Raw genomic sequence first — 20,613 nt, 5'->3', positions numbered from 1 at the left:
AGGCTTGTTAAATGAACCTCTTATATCAATGAATCTGGAATATTTGAAAGTAGGAATCGTTAAGACTAAAACATTACCGCCCGATTTTCCCAGATGAAGCACTGGATATGGTAGCAGGCAACTATCAAAAAATGCTTTGAAAAAAAGTTCAAGTGATTGACTCATCAGCTTGCTTGAGAATTCTGAACCCGAAGAGATTTCATGGGATGGATCCAAGTTGGTTCAATAGCTCCAGATGGCAATGAATGAACTGTCAGAGAGGAAGGAGCCATCCACCAGGTTTCCTCAAGGACCAGTGGTGGGCCCAGTGCTGTTTAATGTATTCTACAAATGAGTCAAGAGGAAACTCAGATCTATGACTGACAAAAATGGAAAATGGAGAGCCCAGATAACAGGGTACTAGAATAGGAGTACTTGGCAAACAAAATACACTATTTTCTTTTAAGAACTCATAAATGCACAAGTGAAAAATGAGGAATAACTGGGTGCCAGCAAGAAGGATGTAAAGATTATGCTGGATAATGAGCAGAGACTGGAACTCTAAAGTTCCATGTACTTTATAGAGCTATATAGATAAATACCCAATAGATCAAATTATGTTTTGTTAACAACTCTGCTTTCAGTACTCTAGCTTGAGTACAGTCATACTTCAGAAGTCGAACGGAATTCGTTCCGGAATCAAAGAACGTTCGCGAACTGGAGCACTCACTTCTGGGTTTGCAGTGTTCAGGAGCCAAAACGTTTGACTTGCAAGGCATTCGACTTCTGAGGTACGACTGTACTGCTAGACTGAGGCCACCAAGCAGATCTGGGTCTGATCAGTGCCTGCATGAATAACTACCCAAGAAACCCACATGGATATGATTTGGGTTCCAGGGTGGATATTCCTATAAGAAAAAAATCATGGAATAAATAAAAGCCTAGCACTTTTAAGCCCCATCCAGCATATTTCTGGGCAACAGAAAAATATTCACAAGGTAGAAAAAAATGGAGAAGTGCTAGAACTTAAAATAGCTTTGTAGGCACATTCTAGGTGGAATAAACTTTGATATAGCTCACGCAAGTAACTGCATTGGATTTTAGCCTTATATTCCACCCTTATATTACAACTCCCATCAACCACAGCAAGCACGGCCAATGGCCAGGGAAAATAGTAGTTGCAATATCTGGAGGGCCAAAGGTTCTCCACACTTATAGAAGTACAATGTTAGCTTTGCTTCATACACTGCTACAATAATTTAGGAGCAAATAGCAACAACATTGTAGCTTTGTTTAGCAGTGCACATTTTAAAGTTCAAAATATGTCCAAGCCAACAGAGGAGTATTGAGTTCTGTTTTTTTAATTTTCTTGACTTTTGAAAAATAATGTGCACATTGAACCAAATGTATTCTAGAAAATATTTCTAGAATTTCTAGCTCAATTTACAAGTCCCAATTACCACTGCATGACGAGGAGAGTACGGACGAGTCCCTTGCCTTCTCCCTCCATTGCAATGTAAGTTTAGGGAGGGGGAAGGGAGCCCAAACCCCGATATGTATCTGAATCTGTAGCTTCTATTGGACTGAAAAGCTAAAACAAAATGAAAACCTGCCACCTCATAAGATACCGTATTTTTCGTCCTATAGGACGCACCATCCCATAAGGCGCACTTAGTTTTTTGGGGGGGAAATAAAGGGGGAAATTTTTATTTCCCCCCCAGGCGCAGGGCTGGGGCGGGGGAAGTCCGAGCTTCCCCCGACACCAGCCCCCAGAACAGGCAACTCTCCACAAGCTGCAGGAGCCCAGCGCAGGGCTTCCGCGGCTTGCGGAGAGGTGTGCGAAGTCTGGGAGTGCTGGGCTCAGCGCGCCCAGCCTTCGGCATGCAGGCAACTCTCCGCAAGCCGCGGGAGCCCAGCACAGGCTCCCACGGCTTGTGGAGATCTGCGGGAAGCCTGGAGAGCGAGAGGGGTCGGTGCGCACCGACGCCTCTCGCTCTCCAGGCTTCAGCGAAAGCCTGCATTCGCCCCATAGGATGCACACACATTTCCCCTTCATTTTTGGAGGGGGAAAAGTGTGTCCTATGGGGCGAAAAATATGGTACCTTCTAACAAAGAGCTGTGAAGAGGACCACCTCTCTTCATATGAATCTACGCAGACCCGGAGATCAGTCTTTCTTCATGTGCCTCCTCTGTGTGATGTCTGGATGGTGGCAACACAAGAACAGAGCCTTCTCTGCAGTGGCTTCCCGTCTGTGAAATGTTCTCCCCAGGGTGGTTCACCTGGCACCTTCATTATACACCTTTAGGTGCCAGGCAAAAATGTTCCTCTTTAACCAGGCCTTTGACTGATCCGATTTACATCCTATGCCCTTTTAAAATGTGTTGTGGAAGGGGGGGATTGTTGAGTTGTCTTTGATTTTATTATATATTTTGTGTTCTCTTCATACTGTGATTTTATGTTGTGGACCGCTCTGACATCTGCAGGTTTGGATGGTATACAAATTTAATTAATAATAACAACAGGAGCCAAAGTTATTCTTTGGGTGGTTGTTTTTTAGAGCTACAGCTTCTTTAGAGCTATAGCCATTTACCTAGGTGTAGGTCCCACTGAAGGGTCACAACCACAAAGCCTAGGACTTGCCGATCAGAAGGCCGGCGGTTCGAATCCCCGTGATGGGGTGAGCTCCCGTTGCTCGGTCCCAGCTCCTGCCAACCTAGCAGTTCGAAAGCACATCAAAGTGCAAGTAGGTAAATAGGGACAGCTCCAGTGGGAAGGTAAACGGCGTTTCTGTGCACCGCTCTGGTTCGCCAGAAGCAGCTTAGTCATGTGGCCACATGACCCGGAAGCTGTATGCTGGCTCCCATGGCCAATAAAGCGAGATGAGCGCCGCAACCCCAGAATCGGCCACAACTGGACCTAATGGTTACCTTTAAGGTCCCACTGAACTTCAATGAGGCTTACTTCTGAATAGACATGCATGGTTAATCTCATATCAAGAATGGCAGTGTTGCGTCTGAAAACTGTTTGCTTTGCACACTGATAGATGCAAATGCATGTTCCCAGTTGAAGCTTGGGCCCTTCTCATGAGTAAAGCTGCATCTAACATTAAAAGCAACAGGGAATCCCTCATTCGTAAAAGAGTTCCACAAATGCGCTGTAGCACAGACTGGACAGACAACATAGGGCATCGAGATTTTAGTAATAAAGGTACAGTACGTGCCTTTCATGATGTCTGAAATCACTAAGATTTCTTAGATATTCAGCTATTTGAAGCCAAGCATTATTTTCATGCAAAGCAAAAAATTAGTAGGTTTACGTCAGTTTCCCATGTTGGAACAAATATGTCTCAATTCCATTTCAAGGCTACCATGTGATTCCAGTTGACAATTTAATTTAGAAAATCATTTAGCCCTCCACAATGCCCATTCAGTTCAATGGGAAATTTAAACAGCTGTAAGTCACACAGTGCCTCTGATATGATACAACACCCAAGCCAAATAAAAAATTCGTTAAAAATTGTTTTTTTATCTTACCCACTTTGCTGGAAAAGTGGTGTAAAAGAATGTTAATACATAAATGATTAAATTAAATTATCAAATGATAAATTATTGCTTATTGGGTAGTATATATGCCTGTAAATAAATAATCAACTAATTCAAAAGAGCCAAACAAGAGTAGGCTGAGAAAGCTAATAGGGTAAAAAAAAAAGGGCCTTATAATTCCACGATGAAGAAAAATATAGGGCAAATCTGACACAAACCATACATGACTTAATTATTTTATATTTTAGTATATGTAGACGTAGACCATTATTGTCTTAGAAGAATGCTGACATCCTACCCTGATCCTGATTGTTGTTCTACTAAAACTTAATTATAAGGATTAATACTGCCTTTGATTACATTTCTAGCATGTTTGAAAAAAACAAGTAAAGCCCTAATTATTAAACTAATCAAAACAGTATTTAATAGATTATCAGATTGAGCATATGATTAAAATATTTTGCTTAATTATAATAAGATGCTTTTCATCTCCATAAATAAGCATTTTACAATATGGCTGTTCCAGGCTCTGGTCTGATGTTATATGAAAATGTTTGGTATCTATTACAGACCAAGAAATCAACACTGTATGTAACAGGGATCAGAATATTATTTCCAATTACAGATAAGTCACTTGTTTTATGTTAAATAGTTGTTCTTCACAATCTTTCCTTTAAAAAAAATTTACTGAGCCAAACATGATACAATTTTTAATATTCTAAGGACAATTTTTGTATTCGTAATTTATATTTTGCCTGGTGCCTTTGTTTCATATCTTCAGGTGCCGGGCAAAAGCATTCCTCTTTTCCCAGGCCTTTGACTAATTAAACAAACAGTGGAAGAGGTATTACTTTTGCTTGTAACTGTGGTATGTATTTTTGAGTTTTTATATTGCAGACGGCTTTGTGATTTAATAAATAGCAACAATTATGATAGTAATCAATTAGGCATCTAGCAAGAGAGATTTTTAGGATAAGGCTACTTAAGCAGAAGTTTTGAAACCACACCTTCCAGTAATACTATATGTGTAACTTGTTTTATGATTGTAGCTGGAGCAGAATTTCCCAGTTGCCCTAAAAGTAAACACTACAATCCACACCAAGCTTCTCTGTGCAGAGGTAGTCCTGCTGATTACAATGAAAGCACCAAGTCATCGTTCACCGCCATCGTTCACTGAAATGGGAGTGGGCAATGAGAGAAATACTGCAAAGAACAAAAATGTAAATGGATTGCCATTTGGTACACAGGACAGAATCCTTTGCAAATTTGAAGGGGACGCAACTTGTGCAAGAGCAGTTTAGTAAATGTTCCATGTATATTAGCATAGATAGATAGATAGATAGATAGATAGATAGATAGATGATAGATAGATGATAGATAGATATAGATAGATGATAGATAGATAGATAGATAGATAGATAGATAGATAGATAGATAGATAGATAGATAGATAGATGATAGATAGATGATAAAGGTAAAGGTAAAGGTACCCCTGCCCGTACGGGCCAGTCTTGACAGACTCTAGGGTTGTGCGCCCATCTCACTCAAGAGGCCGAGGGCCAGCGCTGTCCGGATCTCTGCACCCCGGCGCAGCATTTACTTAAGACAGCCCTGAGCATGTATAATTTTAACAAAGTTTACTTAACCCCTTTCCATCAGTTTCGATCATCAAGCAAAGCACATTTCCGTGACAAATTGGAAGGTCAAGGTAAATTTGTCCATACCAAAGGCTAAGTGCCTCTGAAAAAAGGACATAAAGTTCCAGTCACAATCTGCTTTTTTCTTTCCAGGGCAGACCTCAAAAACCAACTGACTGTCTCCAGAGTTGGGTGCATGCTGGTGGTGGAGATTGTCAATGCTCTGCTAACTAAGTTAATAAACATATAGCAAACTGATTCAAAAGTGTTCTTTTCTGCCCAAAGGCAACTTATAGCTTTTCTGTTAGCTTTTCACTATCTGTCGTACCCTTTGGTATCACTGAACCACATTCACTCCTTGATTTCCCCCCGTTACACACCATCACAGACCTTGTGGTTGCTGTTAGTGGACTCAGTGTCTATTATCCAAGTCTGAATCAAGGCTTGTGTTAATGTGTGCATGCACATCAATTGTGGAGAAGGGTGGGTCTACTGACCTGTAACAGTGCTGGCTTCCTGAAACATCAGTACCCAAAAAGTGTGAACTCAGGAAATGCCCAATACATGCATATCTACATCCCAGTCTATTACCAGCCCTGCCAATATGCAGGAGACATTCCAGGGCACATTAGGGACAATTTCCTTGTATATCAAATTTATGGACTGCTCTTTCACTTTATATTTTTATAATGTTGTTCGTACCACCTCCAGTTCCGGTTCTCTATTTCAAGTGTAATATCCCCTTCCTTTCCTCACACAGGTCTTGTGAAATCTTTAGGGCCTGTCACTGAATCCTAGACCCAGCTATAAATGCTGAAAGCCAGACCCCTAGTTATCCCAGCGTAATCCAGGATTTCTTTTTCCAAACTGTGTTAATTGTCTGGTAGCAGCCTACTTTATTGCTGGCTTTGATGTAAATTAATGTACTTGACCCCAGAACAACCACGTAGAAGAAACTATGTCCTATATTCTTTTCAATGCATCAACAATGAGCAATCTACTACACTTGCAGAAATCCCAAAGTCTATAAAGACCTTTGGAGCATCAAGTGAAGCCTATAAAAATATTTGGAGCACAGAAGTAAACTCTCCAGATTTAGCAGGGCGATATGCTACAGGGACACGGGTGGTGCTGTGGGTTAAACCACAGAGCCTAGCGCTTGCCGATCAGAAGGTCGGCGGTTCGAATCCCCGCGATGGGGTGAGCTCCCGTTGCTCAGTCCCTGCTCCTGCCAACCTAGCAGTTCGAAAGCACGTCAAAGTGCAAGTAGATAAATAGGTACCGCTCCAAGCGGGAAGGCAAACGGCATTTCTGTGCGCTGCTTGGGTTTCACTGTGGTCTAAACCACAGAGCCTAGGGCTTGCCGGTCAGAAGGTCGGCAGTGTCAGGGGTCCCTTTACCTTTATGCTATAGAAATTAAAGGTGACAGAGTGAGAGTAAGTATCCCAGTCCATATTTTCCAACCTTTGAAAATGGTCAGTATTAAATGTTTTGCTATCCAGTCCAAGGACTTGAATCTGTGTTTCCAAAAGGGACAAACATATGACCTTCCTTGCTGGCTAAGTCAGTAGAGCATGGTTCATGGGTTCAAGCCCCATTGCAAGGGTTTGGACCCTTGTTGTCCCTTCCTACTCTGCAATTCTATGATTCTATATGTGGAGCCCTCCTTAGAAAGATAGACTCCAGTTGAACCTAAAACCTAGAGTCACCCTTCTCCATGAAAGCGACCATGTATTTGATTTCATTAGCCATATGGTAGCTTTCCAAATGGTGTTCTTCACATACTTCCTCTAAGGCATATGTAACAAAGAATGTTGAATTCTGGAGGGTTTGCTTCAATATGTAAATATTTATTTTCTTTTGTTAATGTTGCAGTTGCTGTATGGGCAACCCAATTGCGTCACATGGTTTTGATGGTTACTAACCTTTCTAATATATAGTGGCTTTGCTTCTTCCACACAACCACATCCCTACCTATGGTTTTCCAAAAATTTAAATAAGTTATATACAGCATATTATTTAAATGTATGGCAATCTGCATCTGTAGGTAACAGACACTGGAGCAGCAAACTGGAATATGCAACATGTAGGAGAGTTGCATTCAGATAATGTATCATGTTTTATTTCAGCCTGAGCATTTGAAAAAGAACCCTACAATTGTTAACCAATTTTGCTTTAAGGCAAGTGTAAATTAACAATGCAAAATTAAAAAAGGAGATGATATATAGCACTGTGTCAAATGCAAACAATAATGTACAAAAATAACCAATGCACAATATAAACACGAGCCCTCTACATCCACTAACTGTTATTATTTTCCTTCTCAAGCCATTATAAACAAAGTGAACTTTTCTATCTTCCCACCCAACTGTTCAGTATTTATGTTCCAATGGTGCCATCACATTATCATATACAGTTAAAACAATTAATTAACAAGGAGCCCCGGCAGCATTAATCAAATTACTAATGTCAGTGCACAATCAGTTAAGGGTATAGCAAAATACCTATTAAACAAAACTATGAGAATGTATTCGGAATGCTTTTCTTAGCAGATGGAGAAATGAAAATTACATTGTAAACAGTACAAAAAGCAAAATATGTCACCTGTACAATGACATATTTATGTTTGTGTCTTTCACTGAATAATATGTCGGGGTATGAGCTAAATTTATTTATAAAAATCCTTTAACTCTATTAATCATTTGCAAGAGCATATGGAAAAATGAAAATGCATCCTGTTTAGAATTTTAAATAAAAAACAATCAAAGGTAATCCTTAAAATTAGGCTTCAGATTAGTCTCTTCAAAGGATGCAGTTCAACTGAAACATCTGGTAGTGTTATGTTGAGAGACAGACCTTTTTTAACTTTGGAAATGAGATTAGTAGATCAGTTATTTGTAAGTGTCCAAGTAATTTCTAATTATTTTATCTGGGTCACAGATAATCCGCTTTTACTGGCCTCCCACAATGACATCAGAGGATCACTGCTTAAGTGATTATCCTGTTACCTTCCAGCAGCCACTGGGAAGCTGGATTTTCCATTTGTACACACGGAGAAATGGCAAAATGCTCCAGACAAGTGGTGTGTCCAAATCAAGACCCAGAGTTTGATAAGAAAACATTCTGTTTGAAAACCACTGGCAAATCAAACAGTAAGAGCATCACCCTAAATTCCAGCCACCTGAAAGAAAAAGGTTATCTTGCACAACTCACATTCTGTGATTGCATAATATAGTACATGTTTACCATTCTAAATTATCACTCACTTAATTCAAGTTACTAGAAGGTGTGTCAGTAATTAATGACATGATGGATGCATGTACATATTCATACAAAACAATAATTCAACACAGATGAATGATGGTAACATATACTGATGAGCTTAGAACAAGAACTGAAAGTTAGCATACTGGGAAATTATTTCACCAGCCGTAAATGCCTAGAATCAGAAGCAAATGTACTCCATTTGAAGGTTTCTCACTGACCCACCTGCATGAGGTTTGCCAGATACAGATTAAGGGATCTAACCAAATCAACAAAACAAGCATGAAAATAAAATGAAGGGAACCATAAGGTGGTCATTGGGTCTTGGGAATGCATCAAAATTCCCTATAGCAACCCATGCACTTTGGTTGATATTAGTTTCCAAAATCTTTTCAGGACACGGATAAGAGGAGTATGGATTTGGAGTTTTCCTAAGACATATTCCTATTATGTTTAAATATCATTTTTTTATATGTTAAATCAAGTATTTCCATTTTTTCAACGAAATACTGAGTCTTCGTGTCACCTTTGACACCTATGTGTAATTCTTTCAGTACCATTCTATTCCAAAATCTCTCTGTGTGAAATCTAAGACAAAGAAGTCTATTTCCTGTTGTCCTGCCAGGGCACTGGTCCAGCTCCTCAAAATAGGAGGCTTGTCATGCTAAGCCAAACCATGGCTTAGTGCAAAGCAAACAAGTCGGCTAGTTGTTCTAAAGCAAACCATGGCTTACTGCAAAGGCTACTCTGGAGGAGATTGCAGTCACTTTTGCTCCTCCCAAATCTTTCTGCTTCTGCACTGTGCTAAGCTGTGACTTTGCTTAGCACGTTGTCCAAATGCAAGCTTGTGGTTTATCTCTCTATCCAGGCTTACCACAAGCTGTATACAAGTTTGTCCTCTGGTTTACACAGCTCATGCCAAATCTCAAGACAGCTAAAACCATGAGCCTGTTGTTCAGAAGACACACTAAGCCAGGCATAGGCAAACTCTGCCCTCCAGATGTTTTCGGACTACAACTCCCATCATCCCTAGCTAACAGGGATGATGGGAGGTGTAGTCCCAAAACATCTGGAGGGCCGAGTTTGCCTATGCCTGCATTAAGCCAAGTCACTGGCTGAGCTTAGCAGCAGAAAGACCAGGATGGAGAAAAGTGGTTTAGATCTCCTCTCCTGGAACACATGTTGGCTTGGTGTGACATGTGGATCAGGCCATTTCCCCACTTGGATAATTGCAATATATATTACTACTTCTCCCAGCTTTAATTTTTGTTTGAAACATAATGTTGGTTTAACTCCTGTGTCACAACAGTTATGACATCTCCTCACAATGAGGTTTTCTTCCACTGATTCTAGACTTTGCTACTCTTTATCTCCCTGTTCTCACCTTAAACCATTCCTTGCAGTCATGCTCCTTTCTAGTTCCATTCCTCAGTACTTTCCATCAGTCTTCCCTTTCCCAGGATGTTCTCCCACCCCGTTCTCTGCAGTGGCTCCCCGTCTGTGGAATGCTCTCCCCAGGGAAGTTCGCCTGGTGCCTTCATTACACACCTTTAGGCGCCAGGCAAAAATGTTCCTTTTAAACCAGGCCTTTGGTTCGTCTGATTTACATCCTATGCCCTTTTAAAATGGGTTTTTTTTGGGGGGGGGGGCAGCTATTGGGTTGTTGTTTTTATTTTTATTATATATTTTGTGGTTTTATATCCTGATTTTATTCGGTAAACTATATATATAAGGCGTTATATAAATTCAATAAATAATAATATTTTAAAATTTAGGCCCCAGTTATTTTTTCTTCTACATCTTTTTTTTAAGAGCAGCTTTCCCATTTCTTATACAAACATTAAAAATCACACAATTACCATTTTTATTTTACTTTCACGACTATTTGAGGGAGAACTGATAGGACAATTAAATGAGATGAAGGGAGATCCCGGCTTAAATTTACCGAGTTCCATTTTAGCGGCAGATGCACATACATCTGTTTACTATTGAATTCTAATGCATTATTGCTTGTTGTTTTATTAGGTATAAGTTGTTTATTTTAAAGTTATTGTGACTTTTTATCTAGGATCTGATTGTTGCTATGAATGTTTGATGTTTAATTATTATTTGTGTGTGTGTGTTGGAAGCTGCCCAGAGTGGCTGGGGCAACCCAGCCAGTTGGAGAGGGTATAAATAAAATAGAATAAATAAAATAAGTAAAATAAAATAAAATGATAATAATGCCAATTTTATATACCAGGCTTGTGTCACTGCAGAAGAGCATAAGCCATTTCTCTTCATACCACTTTCCTGGCTGAAACTGCCCACCCTCCCCACACTATAATTTTCCCCAACTCCCCATTGCTACAATTCTGATCCAAATCATCTCCACTATCCCACTCTGTGGCTCCATTTGCCATATGGAAAAAAAGAAAAACCCAGTTGCAAATCTCCGATGATCTTGTCTGGTTGTGTCTTGAGTGTACCTCAAGTTCTCATATTTGTTGATATTTTGCATTATAGATTGTGCCTGGTAAAGAATTGCATGTTTTTATTCAATATACAGCTTAGCATGCTTTTAAGCACTTACACAACAACATGCACAGGGGGGAAACGTTATTCTGAAGGAAAGAATAAAATACTTACATTGAATATACCAGTCAACTGAGTATAAAAGAGTCCCGTAATTCCAATCAGCATTATTAAACCCATGAAGGTAGATATTCTTATCAGGGCAAGTTCATGTCTAAATACAAATATATCCTGTAAATAAAGAAAAATAGAAACCATTTTTAGTTGTCTTTTGCATATAAGACAGGCTCTCCAAAACATGAAAAGGAAAGAAAAAAGACAATTAGATCTAGGAAATACAATTAAAGTGAAATTTACTTTTTTTGTTGGGTACTGTTTCACTCAGCATCAAACTTTTTAAATATATACAGACCAATGAAGGATAACAATGTCTGGCCTCTTAATGAAAGAGGAAGTCTTTGAATTGGCACCCAATCTCAAATCTGAAACAACAGATCTCATATTCGTTCCACAAAATTTATAGCCTATCAAACGATTAGCAAGTTAGAAATGGATGGGTTAAAAAAAAGGGTTCTGTCCTCTTCAGGTTCAAATGGTTACTCTATTTAAATTTCTCAACAAAGCCCTTCTAGAGCCACATTTGCCAGTCAGGTACTACTGGTGTGGAAAGGAAATGGTAGCTTTACAAAGCCCAGTGTACACAGCTGTGCAAGCAAAGGCCATGTCAATATGTAGGGCATGATCACCTGGGAGTATTTCTCTTTGAATGAGCTAGGTGTACTAAACTATATGTACTAAACATGCACTTTTGAAAGGGTCCATGCAGACAGACTCATGCTTTTTTTTACTTATGGAATAATGGAGAGCTGTGTTTACAAGAATGCAGAGAACAGACTGTCCCTCACATCAAGAGCATAAATCTCGACTAGCTTGTGGACTGGTGATGGAAAACAAATTTCCTAAGAAAACTACTACGGCCAAAAGCTGCAGTTAAAATCAGGCACCGGAAGAGGCACTTATAGAATCATAGAATTGTAGAGCTGGAAGGTAAAGGTAAAGGACCCTTGGATTGTTAAGTACAGTCAAAGGTGACTATGGGGTTACAGCGCTCATCTCGCTTTCAGGCCAAGGAAGCAGGTGTTTGTCCACAGGCAGCTTTCCGAGTCATGTGGCCAGCATGACTAACCCGCTTCAATGGCACACCGTGACAGAAGCTAGAATGCATGGAAATGCTGTTTACCTTCCCACTGCAGCGGTACCTATTTATCTACTTGCACTGGCATGCTTTCAAACTGCTTGGTTCGCTGGAGCTGGGACAGAGCAATGGGAGCTCACCCCGTTGTGGGGATTCGAACCGCCAACTTTCTGATTGGCAAGCCCTAAAGGCTCAGTGGTTTAGACCACATAGCCACCCCAAGGTCCAACCCCCTGCAATGCAAGAATATCAGCTAAAGCATCCAACTTCTGCTTAAAAACCTCCAAGGAAGGAGAGTCCACCACCTCCCGAGGGAGACCAGCTGTTGAACAGCTCTTCTCAAGCTACAGAATGTCAGTTAAGTACAACCTGTTCTACACTTCCAGATTCTATATTCCCAATTCATTCTCACTGAAAGACTCACCCGCCTGATGCCTACAGAGAATGAGCAAAAATATATGCACATCATACAGCTTTGTGTTTAAAGGGAAACTAGGTAGCAAATAGCAGAAGAAAAGTTTTGGATGAACAGTATTCCACAAAGAAAAATTGGAGCAAGCCAAAAGTGGCACATCACTGAGAGCTTAAGGGCAAGATCAATCAGGCCAACTTGACTGCTCTTCAGCTGCCACAGCAAAGTACAGTGGTACCTCGGTTTACAGACGCTTCAGGTTACAGACGCTTCAGGTTACAGACTCTGCTAACCCGGAAATATTACCTCGGGTTAAGAACTTTGCTTCAGGATAAGAACAGAAATTGTGTCGTGGCGGCGCGGCTTCAGTGGGAAGCCCCATTAGTTAAAGTGGTGCTTAAGGTTAAGAACAGTTTCAGGTTAAGAACAGACCTCCGGAACGAATTAAGTACTTAAACCGAGGTACCACTGTACAAGTCAATGAGAATACATTTGCCCAGGCTGAATACAAGGAGTAACCGATTTGCGCTGGTCCGACTGAGGAGTGATCACATGCATGCTTGGCACTGCCGACTCGGAAGTGGCCCCCAAATGGGGCAGGGTTATGCACGTTCCACCAATGCACACGGGGGTCAGGAATGGAACCCCCACCCAAAAGGGTCGCTGTTTGGACTGCAAAGCTAATACCAGAGTCTTAAAACCCTGTCATGTGGACACACTGTCAGAAGTACTAATGAAGGCACACCTCCTGGCCTTTGACATCTGAGGTGTGTATTTTCAGGACTCAGCCTATTCCTGTCACTTTACTGTTTCTGAATTTTAAATTGTTGCAACTAAACCTGGGACTTACGGGTGAAGGTAGGCTGGTAATACTACTGCTACTGCTGCTACTACTACTATTCTGTGAAACGCTCTGAGACCCCCGGGTATAGGGCGGTGTATGAATTCAATAAAAAATAAATACCACCACTACTACTACTACTACTACTATGAGTAAGAATAATGCACTCCTACTCAACCACTTGCTCCTGCCAGAGGAAGACTTTGCAAATTTCAGCAGTGCCCTTTCCAAGGCCAAAATTCTGTACTCCCCTGCCTCTTGCCTTCTGACCAATCTACTACATCATAGTTGTGACATCATAGAACTGGTCCCTCTGCCCTAAATCCACCTGTGCTCCTGCTCTCTTGCAGTACAAGATTCATAAACCCCCAAGCCACACCTTAGCTCCCATGCATTGTCAAAACAGGAGGCACACTCTTCATAACATTTAGATTTCTAAGCATTGGCTATATCACATTATAAATCGTTGCACTTGCGTTTCTATTAGTACCATATAGCTCCATGATGATGCCACACACCCCAGTCTGAGTACTTTTAAGCAGACAAGTGGATTATAAATAAATATTATCTAGATTCCTCAGTACATCCTAACCCAAAAGGATTGCAATATGAACCATTAATTTATTAGATATTTAACAAGAAGAAACATGCCCCAATTCCTAGATACAATCACAAGGGAGTGTAAGCACTCATGTATCTTCCCTAACATATGGCTGCACAGATTCCAAGATATGTTTGCTCATGTGAACATTCAAAAAAGGGTGGTGGTGGAATCACCTGCATTCAAACCAAGGAATAATTCAAAAACATGCAACATGCCCTTAAAATATAATACAAGAAACTGACCACAGTCATGGGCTCTGAACTGTTACCACTTGAAATCCCAGATTGAACACTTCCCTTTGAAGGGTGCTTAAAAACAACAACACTCATGTGCACACCCATGATGTTTTCACATGATCTAGTTGATTGGTCTAAATGGATTTGGAAAAGGAGTAGACCTGGTGTGGACTATGGCTTCCACCAGCCCTGACAAGTAGCATATGGAGAGCCATGAAATTTTCTGAAGTTAAGAAGGGGTCCTCGTATTTGTAAAGGTTAGGAACCACTGGATTAGAGATTTCCTTCCTCAAACCAAATCAACGTATTTTCCTCCCATCAATCAGGATGATCTGCTTGACACTGCTTGTCTTAACCTACAAACCAGACGCTGTGGTTTACAACCAGATCTGGTCAGTTTCTCAGCAAGTCAGATTCAAACCAGGGGTCAGGAAGTTGCCTTGTTCGGCTAACCAGTGTTAGCATGGGTCCCTGATCTGCACTAAACTCTCCTGAAGCTCTCCTCCTGGCTGCGTGAGCCCAAGGATTTCAGAGGTTCTTTCCTGCTCATCCACGCAGTGCTGCTGGTGCCAAATCAAAGCCATCTCCCGCTGAACTGATGGATCTACACCAAAAAAATATTTGGGAAAGAGTGCAGGTGCAGCTTGCTTTTCTGCACAGTTAAAAGTTGCTTCAACTGGCCAGCATCAGGGCACAACCCAAGTTACAATGTAGAGGATCCAAAGTAGCAGATCCTGCTTTGCACAAGACCTTGGAAATCTTCTGCCAGAGCTAAATGAGACAGTGGTCTGACTCCACTTGGCATATTATCATTCCAGCAGATTTAACAAGACACAAAATGTACAGAGATGGAGACCCATGCTAGCCACTCTTGCTGTAAGCTGGTCAAGTACATGATGTTGTTTTCATACTTTCTGGAAAGCACGGCACTCCCTGGGAAAAGTTACACCTGTCAGATACGAAATCCTTTCTGACAGTGGCCAGGACACAAAAAAGATTTGTGCAGTTTCTTTTTAGCTCTTGTAGTAACACTGCTCCTCCTACTGGAGGAAAACGTACATTATCTGCAGCCTACTAAACAAATGAGAGAATACATATTATACTTTTAAGGACTTCAATTTTTAAATGCTTAAGTTTTTATCCTGCAAAAAAAAAAAAAAAAAGGTTCCTGTGGATCATGCAAATAACAATCTCTTTCATTAAATTAAATCTTATTCAGTAGCTTACAAAGATAACAAAAGTCTAAGGAACTGAAATGCCCTATGGGTATCAGTCAGAGAAGATGGAGTGGATAAAAATACAGTGGTACCTCGGGTTAAGTACTTGATTCATTCCAGAGGTCCGTACTTAACCCGAAACTGTTCTTAACCTGAAGCACCACCTTAGCTAATGGGGCCTCCTGCTGCTGCCATGCTGCCGGAGCATGATTTCTGTTCTCATTCTGAAGCAAAGTTCTTAACCTAAAGCACTATTTCTGGGTTAGCAGAGTCTGTAACCTGAAGCGTATGTAACATGAAGCGTATGTAACCCGAGGTACCACTTTAAATGCTTAATCTTAGATTTAATTTAAGTGCGGTTTTACAAACTGCAATACAGGTAAATGCTAGTTTCATTCAGTTTTTTTAAAAAAAACGAGCAGAAGGCAGACAAGTCATTAACAGTGTGATCCTACAACTTGGAGTAAGTATGTGGATCTGTGACAACCTTAGTACCTGTGCATCTTGCTGTCATCATTAGCATTATGGAGAAGCTAAACATTCACAAGAAGCAGTTGTGCCAGTGCAGTTGCTTTGGATCAAATTCTTAGAAAATGTACAAGACACAAAAAAATCTATTCAATGCAGTGGACATATTCTACTGCAAAACGTTGACCGTACTAAGCTATTGTCTTAAACTGTATGCAATTTTTATAGGACAATTAAATGGATTTTGCTTGCTGTTTGTGTCCCTTAGTATCAAACAGCAGAATGAGTGATTGGGTGGCACACATTTATGGGGGATATCAAATCCTCAGCTACACAGTCAGAAATGAGCCAAACAGTACACTCATGTCATTTCTGAAGCTGCAGATCTGGCTGAATTCCCATATATTTTTCACTCAGCTACCAATTCTGCAGAAATTTTTTTATTTTATTGCGGCTATCAAATCATCTGAACCAAATCATTTACAATATGCAAACAACACTGAATGCCAAAGGTGTGATTATTATTATTTTTTAAGCAAGAGGCTCTCAAAACATCCAAATCTATAATTTGGGACCTATAATCAGTTTAATAAGTTGAGATATCAACAAGAGTTTTGCCCACACATGCAGACCCTCTGTTTCTCCCTTTGTGCAATCAATGATTAAACCAATAAAAATATAATAAATAATAGTTTCCCAAGACTCTGAACTGCAAAAGTGTGGCCACCAGCTTTGGAAACAGTCAGGATCTTAAACCATGGATTTAAGTTGGTTTAAAATCCTGGTTTGCCCAAAAGCTGATACACCACATTAATCACCTGAGGCCCTTATCTGTGTCTCCATCTCTAAAGGATGACATTTCTCCCTTGGTCATTTTCCTTAAACATAAAAAATTGTTTTCAAAAGCTGATATATTCCATTCTTTAATATTGCACCTCTCTTATCAATTTTGTACGCAATGCCTACACTGTGCTCCTTATCTATGAGGTCCTTTATGACAGAGCCTGAGGTCCTATAAAAATACATGTCTGCAGGGCCAGATTTAGGTTTGACGAGGCCCTAAGCTACTGAAGGTAATGGGGCCCTTTATATGTCCAGCTGTCCTTTGTCAACAACAAATTGTCACTGTTTTCTGTGTTGAATATATGCTATAAGCTAACTTATGGACCTAATAGGTATCTAAAGCCATTTGCACATAACAAAATATGTATTTTATCAAAGTAATTGTTGAACTGAAATACAGTTAAGAAGAAGTATATTAAAACACTGTTGCTGTATAAAGGTTTTATTTAATTTGTTTTTAATTTTATTTGTTTTTTATCCTATATTTAAGAAATGTACATCCAGGGGTTTTTTTCCTTTAAATTTTTTGGGGGCCCACAAGAGAGTGGGGCTCTAAGCTATAGCTTGTTTAGCTTATACATAAATCCGGCACTGCATGTCTGACTTCTAGACCAATTTTTATCTGGGGAATATAACAACCCCAAAGATTGTACATTCCTGGGAGAATATAGGTTCTTGGTTCTTCATGTATATGACATCCTACATCAGGGTGGTTCAACATTTGGCTCTTAATACTTGATATGCCTCTGAGCAAGTACATGTCTTCTGAAGAGGTCCTAATTCAGTAGGACACTATGAACATTGCACATGTGAAGGAAGGTGTTAACACTCAGATTCTGCCAACCCGCCCCCCAAAAACAGACTTGCTTACATCTGTGTAAACACCCAGGTTGCCACATCTGGAGAGCTTGACCATTGGTATGCCCTGATGTTATGTTACCTAGGCATTTAAAGGTGCTCAAGTATATCTCCAAGCTGGTATGGAAAAGAACAACAACTTGTACCACTGGTGTACATGTAACCAACGTATTTCCTGCATAGCATGTGATAGTTGGCCCAACACTAATGTTGTGTATTTTATTTGTTGTGCATTTGTATTTTAACATTGTATTGTGGTTTTGAACTGTTGTAAGGTGCCCTGAGTGGCACCAGAAATGCATATAAATAACCATATTTAAATATATATATAAATAAACAAACAAAACTGTTGTGTTTAAATTCAGTTTAGAATTGTCAGGCATTGGAATCAATGTCAAGGGTCCACATTGCTTTATTTTCTCCCTATAGATTCACTATAGATTCCTTTAAGAGCCTTTTCATTTTGCAGCAACTTTCTGGTTTTGTAAGAGCTATTTTCGGGTGTTTGGCCTCCTCCTTATTTTTCTATTTGCTAGATCAATGGAAACAAATCCATACATTTACATATGTCAAACCAAATTCACATCTCTGACCTAGAATGCAAGAACAGGTAAAACACACACACACACACACACACACACACACACACACACACACACACCCCACCTTAAAATAATTCATCATACAGTTAACTACGAATAATAAACTGTGATTATGTTAACATTGATCTACATCTTGCAAGCATAATTTTTTTTCTTACCCAATTAACTTTTTTTAGTGGTTCAAAGTAATAACAGTGGCAGAAATCAAGTAGCAGCGTATAAGAACTGAGAAGTTCTGTGTAGAAGCAGAGCTGCAAAAACAGCCAGTGATTATCTTCACCAACGCAGTTATTAATCCTGCAGAAAACAAGTGTAAACACACACAATGGAGCATTAGTCGCTTTCTAAATTTTAACAATGAAATAAGCCTTTCAAGCCAAACCAATGACCTACCAGTTGGGGACAGGGTAGAAGGAAAAATGTTCACCACTTATCTCTTTGTACTTTCATTCCTCATCTATCTCTGTCCACAGTCTTCAGCTGTACGGTTCTATTAGTCATCTTGGCTTTTTACACACCAAGGCAATGTGGCTTTTGGTAAACAGCAGAATTTGAGGGAGACACATTCTTCCACTCTTTATATAACATTCTTAGTATAAAAGTAGGGGGTGAAGATTCTGTACTAAATTTTGCTTCGCTTTTGTAACTTGAATCACCACATAGGAGAGGTTGAATGAATGAATCTTTATTTGCAACAGCCATTGGCCATAGCAATAAAACAATACGATATACAAAGAATAGAAACAAAAAGCCAGTTATATAAAATACATTTTAGGGTTTTGAATCAAAACCCTATTGGCCCAGCTAAAACACTTGCAACCTTTGCTGTCACCTGCTAATCTTGATCTGCCATGAGAAAGGACACTGTGGCAGTGGTTGGGTGACCCAGAATGGACAATAAAAGAGGGGTGATAATCTCATTCCTCAAGTCTTTATAAAGAGTGCAAGCCAGAAGGGCATGCACCCCCGATTTGGTGCTGCCATCTCCACAGGGACATAAGCGTTTTTCGTGTGGAATCTGTTGGAATCATCCCTCAAGTACAGCCATGGGCAATACATTCAATCTTGCAAGAGTAAAGGGGCGTCTATATTTTAGAATTGCTAGGTTATGCAGATAGGGTGCCAGAGAGTCGAAATGGGAAGGTGGAAAATAGTCATACCATGGTCTTAGATGGGATTAGATGATCATATATTGACTCAATAAGATATGAACAAGCCTTTTGCCTGCTCTTGCAACCTCTTCTCTCCTCCTTTTCATAGCATGTAGTGATTAAACATGGAAGTCTCCAATTAACCACTGTTACCCTACTGGTGAATGATGATTAACAGGCTCAGAACGACCTGCCATCTTAACTCAACCTCAAACCGTATTTCAAAATCCTGGCTCGTAAGCATAGTTTTCCTGTTTAGATTATAGCTCGGCCAGTAGAGCATTTCAGGGTGGTGGGTTCATGCCCCACGATGGGCAAAAAGATTCCTCCATTGCAGGGGGTTGGACTAGATGACGCTTGTGGTCCTTTCCAACCCTACAATTCTTTTTTTTAATAATATTTTTATTGTTTTTTAAACATATCTTCCAGTATCACATCTCATGAACATCAAATCAAATCTTTGGCTATCACAGCCTAAGACTTCCTTCAACCCTGTCTAATGGTTTTCTAAAATCATTTCTAATTCTGCATTTTGTTACTATAATTATTGCTTTAGATCCAAATCCTAAATAAACTCATACTTAATGCCTTTTGCAGTAATTTATATAATTCTCCTCACAAAACTTCTTGTAACCCTATAAGCGATGTCAATTCCAACTCTACGGTTCCATAACTCTGTGAAATGGGAAGCCATGGTTAACTGGAAACATCTGGGTTTCGTTGCTGGTTTAACATAAAGGGAGAAGAGAAAAGGTTGAGTGCATGAGCAAATGCTTATATGGATCTTGGCATGGTATTTTGAAACAAAATTATATTCTAGTATGAATAATCCATTTCCAAAGCTTAATTTTGAAAACCAACATTTACACCTTGAATCCTAAAGTCACTTGGGGGGGGGTGGGATCTGATGTTTATGGTGATATCATTACTGTGAAATACACAACTATTGGGAAACAATGTCAAACAGTGATTATATTAGCAGTCAGTGTGCCTATTTAGGATGTGGTGAGGCAATAAACTTACCACGGGCAATGATGATCCATTTTCCTAACACAGTGTCCACATCGACTGCAATGATGGGAACGCTTTGGTCTCATCATATTACATTTATTACATAATTCCCAAAAGTCTCTTTCTAAAGAAAGAAAATGCAGAGTCGGTTATTGCAAACTCTCCCCTTCCCCAGAATTGCCATTATGTTTTTGCTTCTTTAAGACCCATAAAGCCTTAGTGTAGTTGATGATTTTAC

At 39.9% G+C, this 20,613-nt stretch overlaps 1 protein-coding gene across 2 annotated transcripts in view; it reads right to left on the bottom strand.

Annotated features, from left to right (window-relative positions):
• The window catches only part of ZDHHC21 (zDHHC palmitoyltransferase 21), a 48,325-nt gene that overhangs the window by 14,847 nt on the left and 12,865 nt on the right, over positions 1-20,613 (bottom strand). The window contains exons 5-8 of one of the 2 annotated variants that reach the window (XM_028711956.2): positions 20,388-20,499; positions 18,372-18,510; positions 11,052-11,168; positions 10,729-10,935 (exon numbers count right to left, since the gene is read on the bottom strand). In XM_028711956.2, coding sequence (XP_028567789.2) covers positions 10,744-10,935; positions 11,052-11,168; positions 18,372-18,510; positions 20,388-20,499 — 560 coding nt within the window. In that variant the 3' untranslated portion in view covers positions 10,729-10,743. Of the gene's footprint in view, positions 1-10,728; positions 10,936-11,051; positions 11,169-18,371; positions 18,511-20,387; positions 20,500-20,613 lie in introns of those variants that run through there. The other variant, XM_028711959.2, reaches the window with a different exon arrangement.

This window comes from Podarcis muralis, chromosome 17 (assembly GCF_964188315.1).
Source record: "Podarcis muralis chromosome 17, rPodMur119.hap1.1, whole genome shotgun sequence".
Lineage (NCBI taxonomy): Eukaryota > Metazoa > Chordata > Lepidosauria > Squamata > Lacertidae > Podarcis > Podarcis muralis.
This window is presented reverse-complemented; position numbering and strand designations above follow the sequence as displayed.